Source organism: Tachysurus fulvidraco, chromosome 23 (genome assembly GCF_022655615.1).
Source record: "Tachysurus fulvidraco isolate hzauxx_2018 chromosome 23, HZAU_PFXX_2.0, whole genome shotgun sequence".
Taxonomy (NCBI): Eukaryota; Metazoa; Chordata; class Actinopteri; order Siluriformes; family Bagridae; genus Tachysurus; species Tachysurus fulvidraco.
The window spans coordinates 1,777,404-1,801,006 of NC_062540.1; the positions used below are offsets into that span (position 1 = coordinate 1,777,404).

The window sequence follows — 23,603 nt, forward strand, 5'->3', positions numbered from 1 at the left end:
GAAAGAAAGAAAAAAAAAGAAAAGAAAGGTGACCTGAGGTGGCTCACACATACCGACCTTTATATCGTGTCCTGTTTTATTCACAGTGTAAATATGACATGGGTCAGAGGGGGGCCAAAACTTTCTTTGCTGTCACTTTATTAGCTGCACTTTTATGAACACGTCTCCTATAAACCCAAATCATCCATTTAGACGATAAATAAAATAGAGTTTTTAATGATTAAAGCCTTTCTGCGAGGCCTCGGACGCCGGGGGCTTCCCGGACGGAGGTGGACGTTCGGGATACTGTAATATATTACTATCATTTTTTTTTCGTTCTTTGTCTATGACTGAAATGTAAAGCTCTATATGAAGCCCTCATTTCTGGATTTTTTTTTTTTTTTTTTTTTTTTTAATGCTTTCTGTTTTTGTAAGAGCTAAATGTAAAAAAAAAAAAAAAAAGTACATGTTTGAATATTCTCCAGAGTGTTGGTCTCATCTTAAATGTATGCTTTTATCAAATAAAAAAACAAAACACTGAGTTATACGCTGACTTTCTGCATTCATTCGTTATTTCTCAGACACTTTTGAATGAATAAATACTTAAAAATCAGACGTACATAATAAAAAGAAACGGTCTGAACACACAAAAATTAGCTAGCTGAAGATGGCTATACACTGTAAAGAGGTGCCAATATTTAAGGACGTGCGCTTTTCTGCTTTCTTGTGTAAAGCGGTGGTCAAATAAATAAAACAAACTCACTGAAAGGGAAAGGATGCTAGAAATGGCTGGTTAGCATTGTTAGCATACCTTTATAACTCAAGCTACAAGCTATGCTAACAATGGCTGGTTAGCATTGTTAGCATACCTTTGTACTCAAGCTAGGTGTTCCTTAAAGCAAATAAAACAGCTAAGCTATAGCTAAACTTCCCTGCTGATGAAGCGGCTAGCTTAACTTAACTAACAAGAAGTAACTGAGTTAATAACTAAACTAAAGCTACTTTGTCCAACTGAAGATGTTCAATAGCGGGATTGTCTTTGTAGCATTGGAGAATGTTTCATAAAGAGATTTAAAAGAAAACGTTATTTTCGGAGATATCTGACTAGCTGATTAGATTAAAAAAAAGCTAGTTCATAAAAAAAAAACTACCATAATTGTTAAATAAATGTAATGCTTGTACTGCCATTGTCTGTAGCTAGCTAATTATTCCACATCACTGAACACACAGAAGTCTTGTTAGAAAGGATTAGCATTTCAAAACAGCTAAGATTCGAATTAACCAGACACTCGCGCTACGACCAGTCCACAGGCTTCTTTTACTAGCTGTTAGCAGCGAGTGTACAGAATTAATGGCTGACTCTACTGGCTCTGATGCTCCTGTAGACCTTAATCAGATGGATCAATTAAGATGGATTAGAGCTCGTATTGTATCTCCAGGAGCAGAGAATGTGCTTAATCTGCCTTCATACCGCTAAAACATTCTTCTGGGGCCTCATTTGTTTTAGCCTGTGTGTGTGTTTGGGGAAATAAAGCATTGGGAGGAAACTACTGGAACTTTAAGCCCAGAACAAACGTATATGATGAAATATCGGATTAAAGGCCGAATTTAAAGTGAGCCCTTAATTACGGTTACTCTACTGTTAGCGCTCGGAAGTTGTACGCATGGACCGGTTCGTTTAATCTCCACAGAAACCCAGCAGTAAAGAGTGACACCACGCTAATCATATGCTCATGATCCTCGCCACCTGCTCCATCAACACCACTTTCCTCCGTCATCCTGCCACTGCAGCTGTTTTGTTGTCCTTAATGGCTGCTAATCAGTCACATGACTGCCATGCCACCGCGCAGAACCCCTGTGTAATGAAACTAGCGCGCTGGTTTATCAGTCACGCTCGAGAGGAATGCGCAAGCCTGACCGGCCCTTTATGAGTAATGGTCGAGCCGTTCGGGTTTGGCAGCAGGATAAATAGCGGCAGATAAAGCGCTAGCACGCTAACACAAAGTGCACGAGGCAGGCTTCTTTGCCTGTGGCTGAAACATGCATTAAGATGTCAGGAGGCGACGCCTCAGAGCCCACACGGGTGTCGAGCGTGGTCACAGAACACGACTGGTCGCTCTGAACACTGACAGTGAGGCTGTGTAACAAATAAATAACACGAAACAAAGAATTCACGTTTATTATAAAACGTACAAGCAGTTGGACAAAACATTAGCATTTATACATTGAAAATACGGTCTCCCAGGACTAATGGGTAAGCCCAAAGTCCTTCCCAGGCAAACACTATGTAGGGTACATAGACTATGTGCTGGGTATGTAGGGTACATAGACTATGTACTGCACTTATACAGTAGGGAACACTATGTAGGGTACATAGACTATGTACTGGGTATGTAGGGTACATAGACTATGTACTGCACTTATACAGTAGGGAACACTAGGGTTCATAGACTATGTACTGGGTATATAGGGTACATAGACTATGTACTGGGTATGTAGGGTACATAGACTATGTACTGCACTTATACAGTAGGGAACACTATGTAGGCTACATAGACTATGTACTGCACTTATAGTGTAGGGAACACTATGTAGGCTACATAGACTATGTACTGCACTTATACACTAGGGAACACTATGTAGGCTACATAGACTATGTACTGCACTTATAGTGTAGGGAACACTATGTAGGCTACATAGACTATGTACTGCACTTATACACTAGGGAACACTATGTAAGCTACATAGACTATGTACTGCACTTATAGAGTAGGGAACTATTTTGAAACTAAATATGACCTGAAAATGCAAATAGTGCTAATATCATTGTCAGTAACTGCCTGATTCTGATTGGTCAGAAGATGTTGATTTATTGTCTATAAGAACAGTGTACACAGGTTTATGGTGATGGTTTCTGTCAGGTGTTTATTTAAATATTTTAAGGAAGGAGTCTCCAGTATCAGTTCCAAGTCTTCAGGAGTTTATAACTGTAAAGGGGTCAATAGTACAGAGCTGTTAATCGGTGCTGGTGTGAGGATTCTGCTCTTCCCGTGATGGCTGGAGTTCACGCAGCAGTTGGAGGACGTTGTGTGTGTATTCGCTCTTCGCTCGGCTCGTCCCGCTCAGCTTCACGGGGAACAGCAGTGTGTGAGGCGGCTCGTACGCCTCGGGACAGCACAGCTCGCTCAGGGAGAACCAGCACGCATCCGGGTCCAGCTGCATCACGTGGCGGAAAACACTGTCAAAGTAAACATATTAACTAGACCACTTGAACTGAATAAAGGCGCTTGAGGTAACGGATATCAGGGCGCATAAAACCCAGAACGCCACAGAGGCAGTGATGGAATGTCAACAGGAATCTGGTTCATCTCTCTCACACACACACACACACACACACACACACACACACACACACACACACACACACACACACACACACACACACACACACTGCAGTGTGACTTAAACAGGTTACCTTAGGCAAGCTTCCTGTAATCTGATTGGCTGTCTGCAGCTCAGGTAGGGGAGACAGGCTTCTGAGATACGGTCCAAGTCCGAGTCCACTGCTCTCACACATACACACACACACACACACACACACACACACAAACACAATAACAGAAACACAATCAGATTAATAACAGTTAATTAACGGTGATAAACCTGCACCAGCTTCTACTGAGACCCAGACTTCTTCTCCTGTGTGCAGTTGCTCGTTAATATTACTACTTCTACTTTCAGCTTTTCCCGTTAGGGGGCGCCACAGCGTCTGTTTCCACCTAACTCTATCCTCGGATTCTATCGCACCAATTACCTTCATGTCCTCATTTAACACATCCATATATCTCCTCTTTGGCCTTCCTCTTGACCTCTTACCTGCAGCTCCATCTCCAACATCCTTCTACCAATATAACCATCTCAATCTAGTCTCTCCGTCCTTGTCCCCAAACCAGCCAACCTGAGCCGTCCCTCTCGTTCCTAATCCTGTCCATCCTCATCACTCCTAAAGAGAAACTCAACATCCTCATCTCTGCTACCTCCATCTCTGCCTCATGTCTTTTCCTCACCGCTACAGTCTCTAACCCATACAGCAGAGCAAGTCTTACTTACACCTTCACCGTGCCGTCATCAGCGAGGCGTGAGACCGCTCTGTCCCAAAGAGAAGTTTCTCATTAATCTCTAGCTTAGATAATGAGTCTGCTAATCGTTGGGTCAAATTTAATTAGAGATTGTCGTATCCCAGATCACCAGGCCTGTGCTGGATCACGTTTTCATATCATGATCATTGCTTAATGGCTTCAAACAGCTGTTCAACTTAACTCTCGCTGCCTTCCACCAGAGTCATGACGGAAATAATAAATCATGATTACAGAAAAGTGGTTGTGTTTGGGTTGTGTTCAGTTACAGGTTGTGCAACATGACAAAAATATTGTATCACGATATTTCCACAACGGATCGTCGTAACTCATAACCTCGTATAGAATCTCACCTGAAACATCGCTGTGTCTTGTCACGCGCGTACGACTTGTGCTAACGCGAGCGCCGGAAAGCGAAACGTCTGTAACGGAGGATATTTTATGCTGACGGAAATATTGTGTGCTTTTTTTTTTGTTGGCCTTCGTTCTATTCCTTTAAACCCCCCACACTCTGTGTGTCTCTAACCTTTCAGCATTCTCTGAGCTGAGGCTCGGCATTATGAGCTGCGACTGTGAACATCCTAGCACACACAAACACACACACACACACACTAACATACACACACAAAAGCCTCCCACGTTTTCTGGTGGTCTGCTTCCCCTCAGCTGGTTTCAGCCACTCATTAAGGTGTGTTTTAACACATTCCCGCCTTTTCCTCCAGCTAAACAAAGCAGTGAAACAGCGCTGATGTCTCCAGAGGTCAGGAATTAAAATTCATTACGGACTGTTGCAGTAAACATCTCATTCCTCCGCTGGCTCCAGGCCATTTCAGTGAGACACTCACTTTCAAGAGCCTTCTGATCATCTACTTCTAATCTCTCTCACTCTTATCTTTCTCACACATCAAACTGTGTGTGTGTGTGTGTGTGTGTGTGTATGCTGAAGTGTGTGAGCTCCTGACGTCTGCGCTCCAGAGTGAGGAGACACCCAGGGGACGAGTGTGTGTGTGCGTGTGTTGTACTTCACATTGAGATGCACAGGCAGCGTTCACTGCAGCTGTGCTGGTGTTTGCCTCAGCAGTGGTACGAGTCTGCCATCTAGTGGAGCAACAATGTCACTGCAGCACGGTACATAAACTACAGAAATCGATTGTACATATAGGCCACACCTCTGTCTACTTCAGAGACCACACCTTCACCAGGACTGACCTTCACTTAGGACACACCTACTTTTTCTACAAAGAGATCCATAAGCCATGCCTCTTGTCATTCACTAAGACTGACATTCACTGAGGCCACGCCTCCTTTTCCTTCGCTAGCACTGACATTCAGTTAGGACACGCCTCCTTCTTCTTCACCATGACTGACATTCACAGGGTCCACGCCTCATTTTCCACGCCTTACCCAGGTCGAGTCGCACACACAGAGGTCCGAGTCCCTGTAGCACGGCAAGCTGCAGCTTGTACGCGAGTGTGTGTGTGTACATCGGACCGGAGCGAGCGCTCGTCTCTGCCTGACGTGAAAGTGACGACGTGAGCCGAGGCAGGACCTCTTTCGACACTCGCTTCCTCAGAAAGTCTCCGCATGTCTCACCCAAGACACACAACACCTGCAGAGAGACAGAGATGAGTGTATAGATACAGAACACACCACACACCCACACACACCACACCCATACCCACACACACACACATACCACACACACATTCCACACCCACACACCACACACACCAAACACACACACCCACCATTCACACACACCATATACACACACACACACACACCACACAGCCATACCCACACACACACATTCCACACCCACCACACCCATACCCACACACACACACCATATACACACACACACACCATATACACACACACACACACCCAACACACACACACACACATATACCACACCCACACACACACCATACACACACACCATATACACACACACCATATACACACACACCATACACACACACACACCATATACACACACACACCATATACACACACACCATATACACACACACCATATACACACACACACTGTTCTGTACCCTGTAAGCTCGGGGTATTGCGAGCGGGTCATCATTGGTGAGGCGCTGAAGAAGTGCTGGCCAGCAGAGGTGCACCATGGGTAAGAGCTCGTTCTCCATCTCAGACAGCACAATCACACACATCTCAACAATGTCCAACACCTTCACACACACACACACACACACACACACACACACACAGAAATTACAGTTTTTATATATTAAAGAGCAACCCATCATATTTTTGGAATTAGCATCTGTGGAGCTTTTATAAAAAAAAAAAAAAAGGACCAACATCTTCTGACCAATCAGAATATAGAACTGAATGTCACTGTGGTTTAAAGTTCTCTAATGTTCTCTGTGGTTGTTCTGTACGCTACCTTCAGTCGTATTCCCAGGCTGGGGTGAGACAGCAGGTGAACGCAGCGCTCCATCACGTCTTTGGCGAGAGACACGTGTAAGGGCAATTCTGGTTTCATGTCAGGGCCTTCCTCGTCCTCTTCCTCGTCCTCTTTTACCTCAGGAGGTGCTTCAGTAAACCGAGGAACACAAATGTCGAAATGTTACTATTAAAAATTTAAAATGTTACTATTAAAAATTAAATAAACAAGAAAATAAGATAAACACGATAAGCAACAAAACGAAACAAAAACAAATTGATGAATCGATACATGAAAAAAAAAAACATAAAATAAATACAAGATAAACAACAATATTAGACTCACAGCTAAAAAGATGCATCAAACAGCTTTGATGAATAAAAAAACAAACAAACAAACAAACAAACACTGAATGAATCAATAATATAACTAGAATAAGATAAAGATGAGAAACTGTTTTAGATTAGCAGATAAATCGCTCTCACCTTCATCCTCCTCCTCTTCCTCCTCCTCGGCACCGATCCCCTCAGCCAACTCCTTCTGCTTTTTGTAATCTAACAGAAACTGGCGCAGGTTTAGAGTCTGGAGATCCTGTGTGTGTGTGCTGGCTGCCGAGGTCCGGCCGAGGTCTGTAGCGCTGCTGTTAAACCACCTCACTGCGATAAAAAGACGTCAGATATCAGGTGATTTGTAGGTGGGAACACGTGTATGTTACAGGTAGATGAGGTTAAAAGTGTCAGGATGTTTCTAAGATAAAGACTCACTCAGCGCCTTCATTAGCGAATGAAGGACCGCACAGAACTGCTGCGATCTCTGGTCGTAGCTCAGATCCAGAGCCGTGAGAACGTCCTGCACTACGTCGGCCACCAGAGGCAGCAGAGCAGCGTCGGAGTGAGCGAACATGACGGCGAGGACTCGTGGGGCGTGAGGGTGAACGCTGGGTCTGCTCAGATTCAGGGAAACGTCGTTCAGCAGGTAGTCTGCATTGCTGATCACCAGCTCCTTGGGCGAGCTGTAACTACAAGCCACACAAAGGTCATGCATGGCACTCAAAGCTGATTGGCTGATCAGCAGCGAAGTATCCCCTGCCTTCTCCAGCACTGGGTAGAGCGACGTCATCAGAAGCAGGCGGAAATCGGAACCCAGAGCTAAAGCGAAGGAGCCGATCCCTTCCAGCTGGATGCAGATCTGCCAAATGTTGCTGTTCAGCTGATGGAGCGTCGGAGTTTTGGAACTCAACGTCGGCACGAGTTGGTGTGCGCTTCCATCGACTCGGCTTAAAATAGAACGGAGCGGTGAATGACGTTTCTCCTGCTCGTCGTCATCTGAGTCTTCCATTACAGTTGTTAGATGCCAGTTATTCAAACTGATGTATTCTTCAATAATGGATTTGACTGCACATTTTAGGTCCTCGGGACTTATTTTGGAAATCTCTGAATTCTCTGTTTCCCTCCCAACTCCTGCTGCCCCGCAGATGACCTCGTTAAGCACCAGAGCAGCTTGTTTGCGATAAACCGCTGATTCCTTGTAGAGCTCCAAGAAGTGGTCCACCAGTAAATAAAGATTTCCGTAGTGCCCCAGCATCCGGCAGATCCGCTTCAACGCTAGGAAGATCTTGTCGTCTGTAAAATAAAGAAAGTACTTCCTCTGGCGCTGCACCTCGGTGGCATCCGGTGCAAAGTCGGAACATAACGGTGCAAACCTTCTTTCCTCTACGATCCTAACGTCGGTGACATCCAACTCGAGCACCTGCATTAACGCTTTGGAGATACGCTGAAGGTGAACCGCTGATGTCAAGACCAAATCTACTTGAGGACCGAGAATCTTCAGGTAACCCAGAAAGACAGTGAGAACAAAGAGTTTACGCTTGTCGTCCGTCGTTCTCATGAGTCGAGGTAGAGAAGACGCCAAGCTGTGCAAGTTTTCAGACAGGGTATCGGTTAAAGCTTGATCTCCTGAAGCTTGGTTTCTTCTAGATACCTCAGCCAGAACTGTTGAACACCGCTCCTTAACCCGAGGTTCCTCATCATTGACAGCACCAACCAAAGCCTCTAGAAGTGGACCAATGCATTCGGTTAATGATTTGCTGCACTGGGTAAGAAGATGATCTGACAAATTGACCAGTTCCAATCGTACTCTCCAATGTTGGTGCGCTGTGGTAGAAGAGATCACTTTCTGCAACGCCAACGCAAGTCTCTGAGACGTGGACTTGCTCCAAGACGGAGTCCTTTTCACCACCAGCTCTCCTATCCTACCCAACCCGGGTGATTCCTCACTCACTGTGCTGTCATTCTGAAGTTGTTTGTCTGCCATAACCAGGCCCACTGTGGTGTACCAAACCCTCATGGCTTTCACTATAACCTCATGCCCTTGTCTCATGTCTCCGCTAATCACATGGCTCAATGCTCGAGTGATCCCTGGTAGGAATGAGGCCAGCGTACGTCCAAGCAACTTTCTTTCCTCTTCATCTGGTTCTACATGCGTTTGTTGGCAGTCGCACTGCAGGAACAGAGACAAGAGACACTTCAAAGCTGCTGCCTGAACGCCTCTTGCTTTCTCTTGCTCTGCCAAAGCCAAGAACAGCGACACCGCGGATCCCAGTCCGGGAAGCATCGCAGGCTCGTACATCCTGAAAGCCACATCTCCGTAGGCAGAATGCATGAGAGCATCCAGACATCGTAGCACTGCTAACTTCAGCTCCTCTGATGATGGAGCTGGCTTTCCAGGATCTTTTGGACAGCAGAGGCAAAGGCAAAGCTCAGAAAAGAGGTCACGTAGAGATTCCCAGTTCTGGATACAAGTCTTTTCCAGAACGTAAGTCATAGCGTCCATGACAGCTTGCACAACACCCTCACGCTTGGCACCAGGGGTCTTGAGGACAAAGCGGAGCGGGAAGAGGACATAATCCTGAAGGAGTTGGAGGACTCCATCGCTAACACCGCGCAGTTGGCTATTCACAGCCTCTATATTGGACAGCGTAGGCTCTTTGGTCAGCAGGACACAAGAGGGACGCAGGTAAGCAAACGCAATCTTTGGGTCATCAATCTGATAATCAGCCATCCTCCATGAGTGAAGAGATTATATCTAAGAGATGATGAATCGACCGCCTGAAATTATACAACACAAATTTAAGACAGATGATGTATAAGTGCATTACATGGTAATTACTTGTTATATAAAGTGCCCCATCTTTAGATAAAGGGCAAGTGAAATGCTTAAAGGGCAACAATTTAAAAGTGAAAGTGACGTGACATACGGCTAAGTACGGTGACCCATACTCAGAATTCGTTCTCTGCATTTAACCCATCCAAAGTGCACACAAACAGCAGTGAACACACACACACACACACACACACACACACACACACACACACACACACACACCCGGTGCAGTGTGCAGCCATTTATGCTGCGGCGCCCGGGGAGCATTTGGGGGTGTTCGGTGGGCAACTCAGCGGCACCTCAGCCGTGGTATTGCCGGCCCGAGACTCGAACCCACAACCTTAGGGTTAGGAGTCAAACTCTCTAACCATTAGGCCACGACTTCACCCAATTTGGTTACGACTTCACCCAATTTGGTTTTGTAGTACAAGGACACCCTAGAATTTCATTGGACGGACACAAGACAAGTCCAGGAAGAGTCACACACACACATATATATGTGTTCACCCTGAAACCCCCATTTTAGCTTTAGGGTCACTTTAATCTCAGTGACGTCATTAAACCACATTCACTGTATCTTACATGATGGGACACTAAGATTGAGATCTAACACTAATCTGCATCTTCACTGTAGTTAAACAACGAGGAAACTCAACACCACACTTTACCTTTAGTCCGACACGTCGATGAAAACATCACGATTCAGTGACGATTAAAAACAAACAGGAACATAAACACAACCACACGTTTGAAATCCAGGTCTGTATATTATAGCGTCGCGTGAATGTCGACGTCATCGAGACGCGACGGAGTCCGTGTGTTTGTTTACCCAGCGAGTAAAGCGTTTGCGACATAAACATGCGTTGTCCTGCTGAATAAACGCCTTAGCGACACGTTATACGACACTTTGGACGATTAACACGATTCTGCATGAGTTCGTGACAACGTTTGAAGCTTGCGAACTAGAAAGATCAAACTTTAAACAGTTTTTCGGGCTCGGAGTGGACAAACCGGCCATCTTTGCTAATGTAGCTTAGCTTTCTCTGCTCTCCTGGAGTGAAAAAAACAAACTTTCCTGGACTTCCATAAAAAAAGGTTTGTTAGTATGAAAAATTCACTGATATATATTTCACTTGTTGAAGCTCTGCATGGTGTGGAATGTTTTGCCAGCTAATAAGGCGAATGTCAAAATGTGCATCACACGTTACTTTGGACTGAGTCCCAAATCACTTAGTTTTAAGCCCATAAGGGTACTAGATAGGGCGTAGAAAGTGTTCACGTATACGGGGCGTAGTGCACGTATACGGGGCGTAGTGCACGTATACGGGGCGTAGTGCACGTATACGGGGCGTAGTGCACGTATACGGGGCGTAGTGCACGTATACGGGGCGTAGTGCACGTATACGGGGCGTAGTGCACGTATACGGGGCGTAGTGCACGTATACGGGGCGTAGTGCACGTATACGGGGACTAGTGCACGTATACGGGGACTAGTGCACGTATACGGGGACTAGTGCACGTATACGGGGACTAGTGCACGTATACGGGGACTAGTGCACGTATACGGGGACTAGTGCACGTATACGGGGACTAGTGCACGTATACGGGGACTAGTGCACGTAGACCGGGAGTAGTGCACGTAGACCGGGAGTAGTGCACGTAGACCGGGAGTAGTGCACGTATGCGGGTCGTAGTGCACGTATGCGGGTCGTAGTGCACGTATGCGGGACGTAGTGCACGTATGCGGGACGTAGTGCACGTATGCGGGGCGTAGTGCACGTATGCGGGGCGTAGTGCACGTATGCGGGGCGTAGTGCACGTATGCGGGGAGTAGGGAGGTGTTTGGAATTGAGCTGGTCTTTAAGGCTTATCAGTAATCACATTTGCAATAATGCTTTTTAATGACACTTCACAATTCCTTTTTAAACGTCTGTAATTGTGTGATTGTGATGCATGACTACAATGTGGTCTTGTTTTTTTTCTTCCCCAGACTAAACCTTCCTCCAGCACTTCAAGCAAAGCTCAAGCTTCATTCATTCATCCAGCCAGGACATGTATTAACACAGCCGGTCTGCAGTCAGACCCAGAAATTCCCCAGGGTTGTATTTGTTTTTTTAATTTATTTTTTGGTTTATCATTTCACGTCATCATGTCATCGTTTTCTGAGTCAGCGTTGGAGAAGAAGCTGTCAGAACTGAGTAGCTCGCAGCAGAGCGTTCAGACGTTGTCGCTGTGGATCATACACCACCGCAAGCATTCGGGAACCATCGTCCGTGTGTGGCATAAAGAGCTGAAGAAAGGTAAGGGTCAGTACTAGTACTGTCTTATAAACTGCACTTAAAAAAAGTTTACTGATGCTTTGATACATCTAAAGTTTCTGACCCAGCTAAAATACTTTTATTTCTTGAAGGAATTAAATGTAAACCTGTCATTTTAGAATTCTGTTTTTTGTTTGTTTGTTTGTTTGCTTTTTACGTGTTTTTCAGCCAAAACTAGCCGGAAGTTGACCTTCCTTTACCTCGCCAACGATGTTATTCAGAACAGCAAAAAGAAAGGACCAGAGTTCACGCGGGATTTTGAAGGTGTCCTCGTTGATGCCTGCTCTCATGTAGCGAGGTAAGTGTGTCCTGGTGCTTGTGGGAAGGAAATTCTCTTTACTATTCACTGTTTCTCTCTTTCTCTCAGATCTGTCAATCCTACTCTATCCAATCAATATCCTTTTCCTCAACCCTGTCTGTGTCCCTGTCTGTGTCTCTGTATGTGTGTGTGTGTGTGTGTGTGTGTGTGTGTGTGTGTGTATAGAGAATCAGATGATGGCTGCAAGAAGCACATTGAGAGGTTGTTGAACATCTGGCAGGAACGCAGTCTCTACCGCTCTGATTTCATTCAGCAGCTCAAACTGTCCATAGAGGACTCCAACAGCCCCAGGGTGAAAGCAGCAGGTTGGTTCACACACTCATGCTGTATGTACTGTTCTGTGTATCATCTGTGACTGACCAGTATGAGAACTATGTTGGTGTTAAGCTAATGTAAACTTCTAGCTTATTAACACCCGGCAGTCTGGTTTGATTGTTCAAAATGTGTCCTTTTACTGGGACAGACATAGGCCACGCCTCCTTTCGCTGGGACAGACACACGTAGGCCACGCCTCCTTTCACTGGGACAGACAGACATAGGCCATGCCTCCTTTCACTGGGACAGACAGACATAGGCCACGCCTCCATTCACTGGGACAGACAGACATAGGCCACACCTCCTTTAACTGGGACAGACACACATAGGCCACGCCTCCTTTCACTGGGACAGACACACATAGGCCACGCCTCCTTTCACTGGGACAGACACACATAGGCCACGCCTCCTTTCACTGGGACAGACACACATAGGACACACCTTTCACTGGGACAGATACACATAGGCCACGCCTCCTTTCGCTGGGACAGACACACGTAGGCCACGCCTCCTTTCACTGGGACAGACACACATAGGCCATGTCTCCTTTCACTGCGACAAACAGACTTAGGCCACGCCTCCTTTCACTGCGACAAACAGACATAGGCCACTCCTCCTTTTGCTGCGACAAACAGACATAGGCCACGCCTCCTTTCACTGTGAAGACACACATAGGCCACGCCTGCTTTCACTGGGGCAAACACATATAGGCCACGCCTGCTTTTACTGGGATGACACACATAAGCCACGCCTCCTTTCACTGTTTGTGAATGTTATTATTTGTGCCTCACGTTGCGTTTTGCAGCAGATGACGGCTTGAAGAAGGGCTTGAAAAGAACGCTCCAGAAGGTTCAGGAAGAGGAAGAGGAAGATGACGACGATGATTACAGGGCCCAGTATTCTCCTCATGAGACAGACGCCATCGGCCCACAGCTGGTATAAACACGTCGTTTTGACCAAAACTTAGATGCACAAACTTTTCCACTTATTACACATGAAATCAGTCAAAATCTTCAGTGTCTGATGTTTGCTACAAGACGACAAAAAAAAATCACCGAAAAACATAATACATGAATTCAGTCTTCATGCATCTGCTTTTAATCTCATTGGTATTTTCTTCAATATACAATTCTGAAGTGGGAGGAACAACATTCAGGAGGCGGAGCTTAAGATGTTATATTAAGAAAATAATTGACTTTGGTCTTTAACTAAACTGGAATAAAATGAAATGCAGTTTTTTTTTACCGCTAACAGTAAAGGAAACTGCATCGTAATCTGAACTCCGTCTTATGGAAATATTTGGGTTGGTTAATCACTTAACCTCTGTTTGGTGTCTCCTCACATGAGACAGGTTTGATTAAAGTAACAAATGAAATAACAGCTGAACGGTTGCTTTGGGACAGACGGAGGAGCTGATTAAAGCTCTTCAGGACCTGGAGAACGCTGCGTCCGGAGACGCCACCGTGCGCCAGAAGATCGCCTCTCTGCCTCAAGAAGTGCAGGACGTCTCTCTGCTGGAGAAGATCACAGGTCAGGCTCGAGGATAAGACCGTAGAGTCGGACACCGATCATGTCAAACACCAGGATGTTTATCTGTCGGTTCCATACACACGCAGCTAACTTCTCGCTGTAAGTATTGGTTTTTTTGATGTGCAGATAAGGAAGCAGCAGATAAGCTGTCCAAGACGGTGGATGAAGCGTGTCTTCTGCTGGCGGAGTATAACGGGAGACTCGCGGCTGAGCTGGAGGACCGCAGGCAGCTGGCTCGCATACTGACGGAGTACATCAACAGCCAGAAGGAGGCACTGAGCGAACGGGAGAAAAAACTCGAGGTACAGGGTCTTGTCAGGCTCACACACACACACCCACACACCCACACACACACTAATCAGGGGTTTGAACAGCAGCCTGTTCAATACGGCTACCATCAAGCACTCCCTCCCCCCAGCGATCGTTTATTTCCCTTTGTTACAAGATCCATTATAAGAAGCAGCGATGTAGTGAAGTAAAACCCCATAACGAAACAATCGATGAATGGATTGATTTAATCGAGGTTAAATTTCTATTACACCAGTGTGACGTGTACGTAGGACACCAGGAAGACGCCATGCCGCCGAAGGCAAGCGATCAATTATTCATCACGTAAAGAACATTGTTTTTTATTAACTTTTTATCCGTTCAAAGTTCATCAGGATTCATTTTAGCGTTGAGGAAAAAACATTTGAAAAAACATCCGAACCACATTACCTCCTGTAAACATTTATCACTATCAGCTGTTGCTATGGAAACTGGATTAATGCAGTTTAGTAACATCTTCTGAATGATGTGGTGTTCCAGGAGTACAAGCAGAAGCTGGCGCGAGTCACTCAGGTGCGCAAAGAGCTGAAGTCTCACATCCAGAGCCTGCCAGACCTCTCGCTCCTGCCCAACGTCACCGGAGGACTGGCGCCTCTTCCCTCGGCTGGAGATCTCTTCTCCACTGACTGACCGGTTCTCCTTTCGTCATCCCTCCATCCTCAGTCTGGACTCTGATTCCACCGCCACCAGCCGGTCAGCTGATATCAGGCCAAACCCTCACACTCTGGCCTTGTGTTCAGGTTTTAGAAGGAAAAAAAAATCATCAAACAGCGAACGTGACCGTGACTCTGCCGTCTCATCATTATTAGTGGATTTTTTTTGTTTTTTTGGAGGTTTTACTGCTTTATTTGCTTATTAATAATCAAACAAGGAGTCTGTGTGACCTGCTTTTTTTCTTTATCTGCTCAGTTATAAAGACTAGGTAGCTGAAATAAAGGAAATACACAGCTAAGTGACCGACCCTCAGCTTCATCATCATCATCATCATCAGGATGGAGCGTCTCCGTCAAAGGCTGGGCGATATACCCAAAAGTGTTGTGTTATCTTCTACATTCTGTAGAGAAATCGACGTTCAAGTGCATATGTGAAAGTTTTATGTTGAAGAAACAGAAATAGTTCAGAAAAAAAAAAATACAGGATCAATTTCCTGTTCAGGCTCCGCCTCCCATGGTATAAAGATGAATGAACTTAAAATTTACAAGTTATATTGATGACTATTTAATAGATAAGTTTGAAGGAAACATTATCCTTCAAACGGCACTAAATATCACGGAACATCATCCCTCCTGAAATCTCTATATGAACTATGTTTTTGCCTCCGACTTTGTTGAGAACAGATAAGAAAACGATGACACTTTCGCTCGTATCGCCCAGCCCCGGTGTACGCTACTGACTCCGCACTGTGGTTAGTGTTCACGTGAGCACGTGTGTCTACTGTACGTAGGATTTTCTCTTTCTGAAAGCAGGTATGTTTTATAGTAAATTGTCGAAAACTCTTCCCCGTAGTGGCTAAACTGAAAGCAGTCCAAATTTGAGCTGACAGTTCATGACATGTTGGAATGAACATTAACAGCAGGTTTTCACTAAAGAAACTGTCTCTGTTCTTTTTTTTTTTCCCCCTCCGAATTATGTTTGAATGGAAAAACAACAGCCTGATTTTCACAAACTCGGATCTGTTCCTTGCATTTGAATCTCAAACATTCACAAATATTTTCCTCTTCAGTTAAAGCGCTCAATCAACAGACGCCTTTTTCCCATCTTCACTTCCATTTTGTGATTAAAGGTGTCCTCTGAAGCTGCAGTCAGCGCTTAGGAAGAAGGGAGAAAGTTTAAAGGTGCGGTCTGTAATATTTCAGGTTCTTGATCCTTTGGTAACGTTCTTTAGGCAATGCAGAGGTACACTGTTTAAAAAGAAAAAGCTTCATCGTCATTGCTTTGCATTCCTTCCTAACCTAAGAAATACGACTTAATAATCCTGAGGTCATTTTGAGCAGAAAGAATAAAATCAGTTGCTAAATGCGACGATTTCTTAGTTACTCGCGAGTAACCGCAACGTAACGATGGCTCGTTGCGGCTATAACACGGTCGTTCCCTCGACAGCCTCGCTTCGATTCTCTCTTAACCTCGATAGGACAAAACTAACGTAGCTTTTCATGTTACAGAGAAACTGCGAAGCACGAACTCCTCTGTCCGTCAAGTCGCACCGAGCGAACGTGAAGCAGTTTGGGTCAGCACCAAACGAAGCATTTATTCTTCGATGGTTATATTACTGTATCCGTGCACGTTGGTCAGTTTATCGGAGGAGAAGTTTATCACTAGTTTCCGTTTTCCTGGAGCTGTGGGCGTGAACTCGAATTCAGCAGTCGCGAGGTCCTCGGGGTCGACTGTCCCAACTCTGAGCGGGAAAAACACAGATATGCCATTGTAAATTGGTAAGATTACAAGGAAATTTGGTACAAGTAGTTTGCTTGGCCAGAGGTTTGCAAGTTTACTGATTTCATTACTGGTGTCGTCAGTGTACAATTGAACCGTTTCTATTTCAAAGAGTCCTATTAAAGCTATAAAGTACCATGTTTTAAAAAAACCCTAATCGGATCTTCCTGAACTATGGACAATCTCTGGCACATAATGAGTATCGACCTACTCTTTGGTGATGGTCGTGCCGTCCGTCAGGTTGGCTCCGTGTAAAGAGAAGACGCAGTTTTCCAGCGATTCAGGCAGAGGGTTTTGCATGATCACATTAACCAAAGCAGGAAGACCTACTTTAGGATCCCTTAGAACCTTCAAAGGAATCAGATTCACATTATTTCCTTAATGTACATAAATTTAGCACATCCAATCTCAGAAACGACAGAACGTGTTGTCCGTACCAGGATGATAACGGAAGGGTTTTCCAGTACTATGGTCTTTGCTGCTCTTTGTAACTCCTTGGACTCCAAGTCGATAAGCAGAGCGACCAGTTTGATCATTCTGTCTTGAGTTATAGCTCTTCTATACCCTGAATATTTTAGGCGAAGTGTTGCTTTACTTCCTGAAATGCAATAAGGTAATAGACAGTATTGTGTTATGTTATTAAGCTTGTATTATTGTATTATAAGCTCAGCAACATCGCATTGCAATGTGAAGGGAAATGTTCTGGCAAGACCTTGATGGGTACCTAGGACCTAAATTTGAGGATATAGACGATGAGATCACAATCGAACGATCTGGCCTATAACGAATATGCTGCCAGATTCTTTTATGAAGGAAATAGTAATCTTAATGTCGCTACCTTTTGCACTTACTGTACATAGACAAGGTGAAATTGTCGGCGCTTACCCTCTGCCGGGGCCAGGTTAACCTCACTGAGCTCTGTCAGGCCACACGTCTCCCCGAGTTTGCCGTTATATGACACAGCCTGGGCGTAAAACATCAGGCGGCAGTTCTTTGGGGTGTCCGTGTTGTTTAGGACCCGTGCATAGACTTCAAAGTCTGAACCCACCATCATACCAGGGCTCAGTTTTATCTTGACGTGCAGGCCGGGCACTTCCTCATTTTGATTTAGTCGGTTTACGTGGTTGGCCTTCTCAAACACCTGTCTCTCCTCTTTGGAACCTGAAAAGGATCAATGCTTTTCATTTTCCTAAAGTACAATAGTGGTAGCCTTTGTCGTGGGATTTGAAAATTACTTCCATTTTAAAATATGCACTATAGAACGTCCATTTTACCTTCAGGGTATTTGTAGTGATGTGTGATGTCCTCTCTCTCATCTGTGCCCACTGCTTTGGTGCTGATGCATTGGCCCACTTGAGTAGCTGATCCTCCTACTTTTACCACTTGGTCATCACTCAGGCTTATGTATTCCACCACATCTGCGTTTACCTCGGCGTAAACGAATGCAGCGTCGTACTTTGCACTCAGGTCACCTTCCTTCACTGCTCTTACAGGGACTGGACCACAGCAATGCATGCCTGATTGAACAATGAAGAAAAGGAACCAGTTTTATTTACTATATTCTTTGTTTCCTGGGTTAATTCTGACCTCCAGTTTCTGTCAGTGCAGTGTTTCCCATATTGTCCCAGTATATGCATGGAATAGCTCCAGGTGTCCCAAGGTTCCTCCCACCTCTAAAAAAAAAAACCTTTTGATTTGCAGCTCTAACTTGCCCCTAGGGTATGTGTGAATGTAGGAACATGGTATGTACATGGTTGAGATGCCAATCAACCTACCATGCCTGTCTTTGGACCGGGGGAGGAACCCGGAGTACCCGGAGGAAACCCCCGATGCACGGGGAGAACATGCGAACTCCACACACAAGGCGGAGGTGGGAATCGAACCCTCAACCCTGGAGGTGTGAGGCAAAAGTGCTAACCACTAAGCCACCGTGCCTCCCTATGGACAAATGTCCATTTATCTTATTTAATTGAGGATCTCTACCATCACTTGTTCCTTGTGGTGTGGGATCACTGGCCTGCCATCCCTCGTACCCGAGCCTAAGGTCAGGACGAGTCATCCAGCTCTCTACCCATACATGGAAGTTCCTGCACAGATAATGCCAGCGGTAGTTTAATATGCTGGAGTTTAATATGAAGACTACATTCTATAAGAAAATCATGAAAGCATTATTTGTTTTATATTTAAAGACTATTTTGGTATATCACCATATTGAGTCATCGCTTATATCCTCGTCGATCTCGTTGTAATAGCGTTCAATGAGCAAGTTGCTGTTTGCGTCATGAGCTGATTCGTAGTTGGTGACCACTCGGCAGGGGATACCCAGTGACCGGGACACTGCATACAACAAGATGTTTTGAAAAAGAGTGATGGTTAGCTCCAAATCAATGCTTTTAATAGTGTAACAACTGGATAAACTGATTATTTTAATCACCTGAGCATGCCACAGCAGCAAACACCCAGCATTGGCCATATCGCACGCCTGTGCAATTCTGTTGGTTCCACTGGTGTAAAATAGCACCACTGTCCTTCCATGTAGTGGGTTTGATTCCCTCCTCATAATCTCCTGACCAGTTCCCCACCAGAACACCTTTATCATCATTGCTGTTTATCTGATCCAGGCAGAGAGAAATACGGCATTTAATGTGATATTTATTAGAAATGTATCCCACAATCCCATGGTTTAAAGTACACCATTAAGCTAAATTATAAAACATTGTATGGGCTGGTGCTCGTGTTGCTGGTTAATGCTCACCATGGCACTGATGACTCGGGTCAGATAGACAGGGCTTCTCCTGTCTGAACAGTCCTTCACTGGGTCCTCCATGTGCTTTGGGTTTTCATCCAAAACTCTGAGACAGATGTCCAATATACCAGGCTCGAACTGCACATTAACAGTATGTTATGTTTTTGTTATACCGTGTTATCAGTCAGCTCTTGAACTCATGAATCTAGGACTAAAGATGAAATGTTCAAGATAATATCAAGTCCTATTCTACTTTAGACACCATTTTGGGCTTACAGGGTCTGGACCTGAAGAATCTTAAGAATCCTTTACAGCCAAATTTTTTGCCAAATCTAGCTTGTTTACACCTGTATTTTGCTGAGTTTCCAGTTTTTTAGATTAATTAAACCTTGCATCCCAATGTTGGTCAAGAAGGTTTAGATCTGAGGACTGAGCAAGTTCTAGGAACCACGTCCTAATTCAGCAGTGCGATGAGACATTCGCAAGCTGAAAATATCCATCCGTAAACATCAGACAAACAAGACACCATCAGTTATAAGCTGATAAACTAGCCATCAGCGATACATTTCATATCACACGAAAGCTTCTTAGACTCGTGTTGCTCGTTATAAACCATCTTCATTTCAATAATCCTCAGTAATTCACAGTGGAGAATTTCTGGCACCTTGTTTATACATATAGTTTGCAAATGAAATGATAATCTAACAAACAACATAAGTACGGGTCGTGCCACCACAAGCCATCAGAGCAGCTTCAGTGTACGCTTGTCTGGAATTTTACTGGATTGATGAACAGGTCAAGGCACATTAAAGCTGTTCTGGTCAATACAGAGACTGAGTACCTGTCCGAAGGTCCATGGGAGTATAGTGATGTGTTTGGGCTTTCCACGGTAGATCAGTCCGTCCTGAGACAGGACATACTCCTGCCTCTCAGCCTCACTCGCCAAATACACAGAATCTCCTGTTACAGCCCATAAAGAGAAAGTTACCCTGTTGTTCCACCACTTTAATAACCATTTTATATCTGGGGCAGGATAATATAACATTTTACCAAACCAAAATGATCTTACTCTTGCACCAGGGGTTAAAGAGAAGCACAAACTGGCCCAAGTTGACTTCCTTTACTTCCTTGCTGACCTGCTCAAGGACAAGTTGATACAACCCTATAGGGGCATCAGGATGAGAGCCAATAGAGAGTGATACGCTGCTCTCAGATGCTACAGATGCTGTCGCACTCCAGCGGACTTTGGATATAAATTTACCGAGTCCGAATTTGACAGCAGTGTCTGCAATTTCAGAGGGGTTTGGCCCTGAAAAAAAAACAGCTGGTTAAATGCAATACAAGTATCACACAATGTCATAAATCCATTACACAATGCTAACCAGCCAGTGAGATGACCTGTAGAGCAAGTGACGTACCTGTAGTGGCGATGAGGTTGATGTTGCTTCCATGTTGAAAGTGTGAGCCAGCTCGCAAGTACAGGGTGATGTTAAAGGGTTGACCTCTCCTCACTATCAGTCTGTCTACTCCATTCAGCTCTGTGTGGTGTTCGTTATTGTTCACCGTGCACTGCAAATCAACACGCTCTATCTCCAGCACTGTGAGCGCTACGGAAGATTGAGAAAGGCTAGCACACACTCGCGTACTAGCGCACACTCACATTTCCAAGTTTCCATACTTGCAAACTGAATAGAAACTGTTTAATTACAAATGAGCCAAAACGTTTGTATAATTCACATGTGACTAGAGTATGCTTTCATTAGCATACTTGCATACAAGGATACTTTACATTTGTGTACCGAGAGTATGAACGATGTCTGCGCTGATATATTTGCATACTTGCAGACCAGCTTACTGATATATATATGAGCTGGCACATGGAATGTATTGTACAAATTACTGAATCAAAGAATGTCTAAGCATACGTGAATACTGGCATAATATCTTCATATCCACCACGCTGGAATCCTTTCTTGCTTGTTTGCGTATCCACCATACTAGCATTCTTGCCTATTTGAATACTATTAGCATATCCGAATACACACATACTTCCTTATTTGGATACTAATTGCATATCTGTCATACTTGATTACTAGCTTCCTTACTTAAATGCATGCTATTTGAATATCTGCCGAACCAATTCAATACTATTTGCATATTGGTTTATCTTGCAAAAATTATGCAAATAATTTTTTTTTTAATTTTTAGGTTTTTTTTAATGTAATGGCACTCTAGTGCTCCGTCACTCCACCACAGACGTCTTTAGCCTTTTCCTCAAAGGGAAAAGGTGTGTTGGTGGCTTTTATTACATCTAAACAGGAGACACACCTGACAGCAGACTGCAGATTGAGTGAAAGTGACGTGACGTGACGTACGGCTAAGTACGGTGACGGATACTCAGAATTTGTTCTCTGAGTTTAACCCATCCAAAGTGCACACACACAGCAGTGAACACACACACACACACACCGTGAACACACACCCGGAGCAGTCTGCAGCTATTTATGCTGCGGCACTCGGGGAGCAGTTGGGGGGGGTCGGTGCCTTGCTCAAGGGCACCTCACTTGTGGTACTGCCGGCCCGAGACTCGAACCCACAACCTTAGGGTTAGGAGTCAGACTCTCTAACCATTAGGCCATGACTTCCCCAAATTGATGTGATCTGATTAAACAACTGGAATCAGCTTGTGGCTCCTGCTCAGGTGGAATTACTCAGGTGAGGCTACACAGACTCTTTGTGGATAAGATTCTCTGTTCTTTCATACTTTTGAGTAAGTAAAAAAAATAAAAAATTTATATATATATTTTTAAAAATTCTTATTGTTCTGTAGTCAAACAACTAAATTGCTAAATAAATCGTTTAACCCTCGTATGTCGTTCGGGTCTGTGGGACCCATATTCATAAACATCAATAGTTTTGAAAAACTTTGCTTCCTTGTAAATTTGTTGATTCATTTTATTACATTTTATTAAAAAACAACAAAAAACGAGCAGCGCTTTAATTCAAAAACGTGATGTAATAAAGTTAAAGGGCGAATATTAACCATATTCTGTTATATTGCTTGTAATTGGGATGAAGTAAACATCTCTAGAGTATTTTAACATCAAATTTTTGATTGTGTTGAACCCAAAAACGCAGCGGGTCAAACAGACCCACGAACACCGGCTGAGTAACAAAAATACGAACGTCATACAAGGGTTAATCAATTAATTAATAAATCAAATTTACACAATAATTATGAAGTTATGTTAATTTCCATTTATTTTCATCAATCTCAGGCAGTATTACCGATACGAGAAAAAATGAACTATAAAAAAAATATATATATATTTCCATGATGTTGATGTATTTAAATGAAGCTGGAGGTGCTCCTTCACGGTGGACTGATATCACCTGAAGATCCACATTCACTGTTTCTTCTGTGAGATTTTCCTAATGTCCTTTCTGCTGGTTTTTCAAAGCACTACACAGTTATAAAACCAGCTCCATGAAAATGGGCAAACATTTTCACCTTACCTTGATCCATACTGTCAGTTTGTAACGCTCAGCTTCCGAGACTCCGAGTGTGTGTGTGTGTGTGTGTTTGTGAGCTAACTACTGCTGAGGTCACAAGAGGGTTATTTATGGCTTAGCTAATTTTACTGCAGCACGTCACCTTTAAATATCTTTATTTATGGTAAGTCTTGCTAAGCAGATGACTAACAGGAATATATCAGATGCACTTTAGATGAAGAAGAAGCTTTCATTTGCTATATTTAAATTACAGTATTGTGGAATTAAGAAGTATTGTGAAATTAAGAAGCTGGAGTCAGAGCACAGGGTCAGACATGGTACAGTACAGAGAGGAGTAAATTAAGGGTCTTTATCCACCACAGTCTTCTTTTGCTGGTGTAAAAGTGTTTAAGAATAAAGAACA

At 44.2% G+C, this 23,603-nt stretch overlaps 4 protein-coding genes across 7 annotated transcripts in view; 2 read left to right on the plus strand and 2 right to left on the minus strand.

Annotated features, from left to right (window-relative positions):
* Positions 1-532, plus strand: part of LOC113655257 (V-set and transmembrane domain-containing protein 2-like protein) — a 34,150-nt gene extending 33,618 nt beyond the window's left edge. The window contains exon 4 of the mRNA XM_047807122.1: positions 1-532. This exon is cut by the window's left edge and continues 2,325 nt beyond it. The gene's annotated coding sequence lies outside the window, so the exon portion shown is untranslated.
* A 1,610-nt stretch (positions 533-2,142) lies between these two features.
* tti1 (TELO2 interacting protein 1) lies at positions 2,143-10,505 on the minus strand. Its single transcript, XM_027165637.2, has 8 exons — positions 10,368-10,505; positions 7,302-9,644; positions 7,023-7,193; positions 6,538-6,686; positions 6,179-6,319; positions 5,520-5,724; positions 3,455-3,542; positions 2,143-3,217 (listed from the first exon to the last, which is right to left on the minus strand). Exons 2-8 carry the CDS (start codon positions 9,595-9,597, stop codon positions 2,995-2,997), a joined length of 3,273 nt encoding a protein of 1,090 aa, XP_027021438.2. The 5' UTR covers positions 9,598-9,644; positions 10,368-10,505; the 3' UTR covers positions 2,143-2,994.
* Positions 10,506-10,577: 72 nt separating this feature from the next.
* rprd1b (regulation of nuclear pre-mRNA domain containing 1B) lies at positions 10,578-15,460 on the plus strand. 4 transcript variants are annotated; one of them, XM_027165642.2, is made up of 8 exons: positions 10,578-10,794; positions 11,690-12,005; positions 12,186-12,315; positions 12,502-12,641; positions 13,457-13,587; positions 14,055-14,181; positions 14,308-14,483; positions 14,989-15,460. In XM_027165642.2, exons 2-8 carry the CDS (start codon positions 11,849-11,851, stop codon positions 15,136-15,138), a joined length of 1,011 nt encoding a protein of 336 aa, XP_027021443.1. In that variant the 5' UTR covers positions 10,578-10,794; positions 11,690-11,848; the 3' UTR covers positions 15,139-15,460. The 4 variants fall into 4 exon arrangements, with proteins under 4 accessions (XP_027021443.1, XP_027021451.1, XP_027021461.1 ...); XM_027165650.2 differs by having other exon boundaries at positions 13,460-13,587; XM_027165660.2 differs by having other exon boundaries at positions 11,690-11,999.
* Positions 15,331-23,297, minus strand: tgm2a (transglutaminase 2, C polypeptide A). The gene is made up of 13 exons (XM_047807094.1): positions 23,204-23,297; positions 21,106-21,294; positions 20,757-20,996; positions 20,529-20,647; positions 19,697-19,825; positions 19,376-19,553; positions 19,149-19,278; positions 18,925-19,028; positions 18,216-18,458; positions 17,827-18,102; positions 17,379-17,539; positions 17,153-17,289; positions 15,331-16,903 (listed from the first exon to the last, which is right to left on the minus strand). The coding sequence occupies exons 1-13, from the start codon at positions 23,211-23,213 to the stop codon at positions 16,756-16,758; spliced, it is 2,064 nt and encodes a 687-aa protein (XP_047663050.1). The 5' UTR covers positions 23,214-23,297; the 3' UTR covers positions 15,331-16,755.
* Between the last annotated feature and the right edge of the window lie 306 nt (positions 23,298-23,603).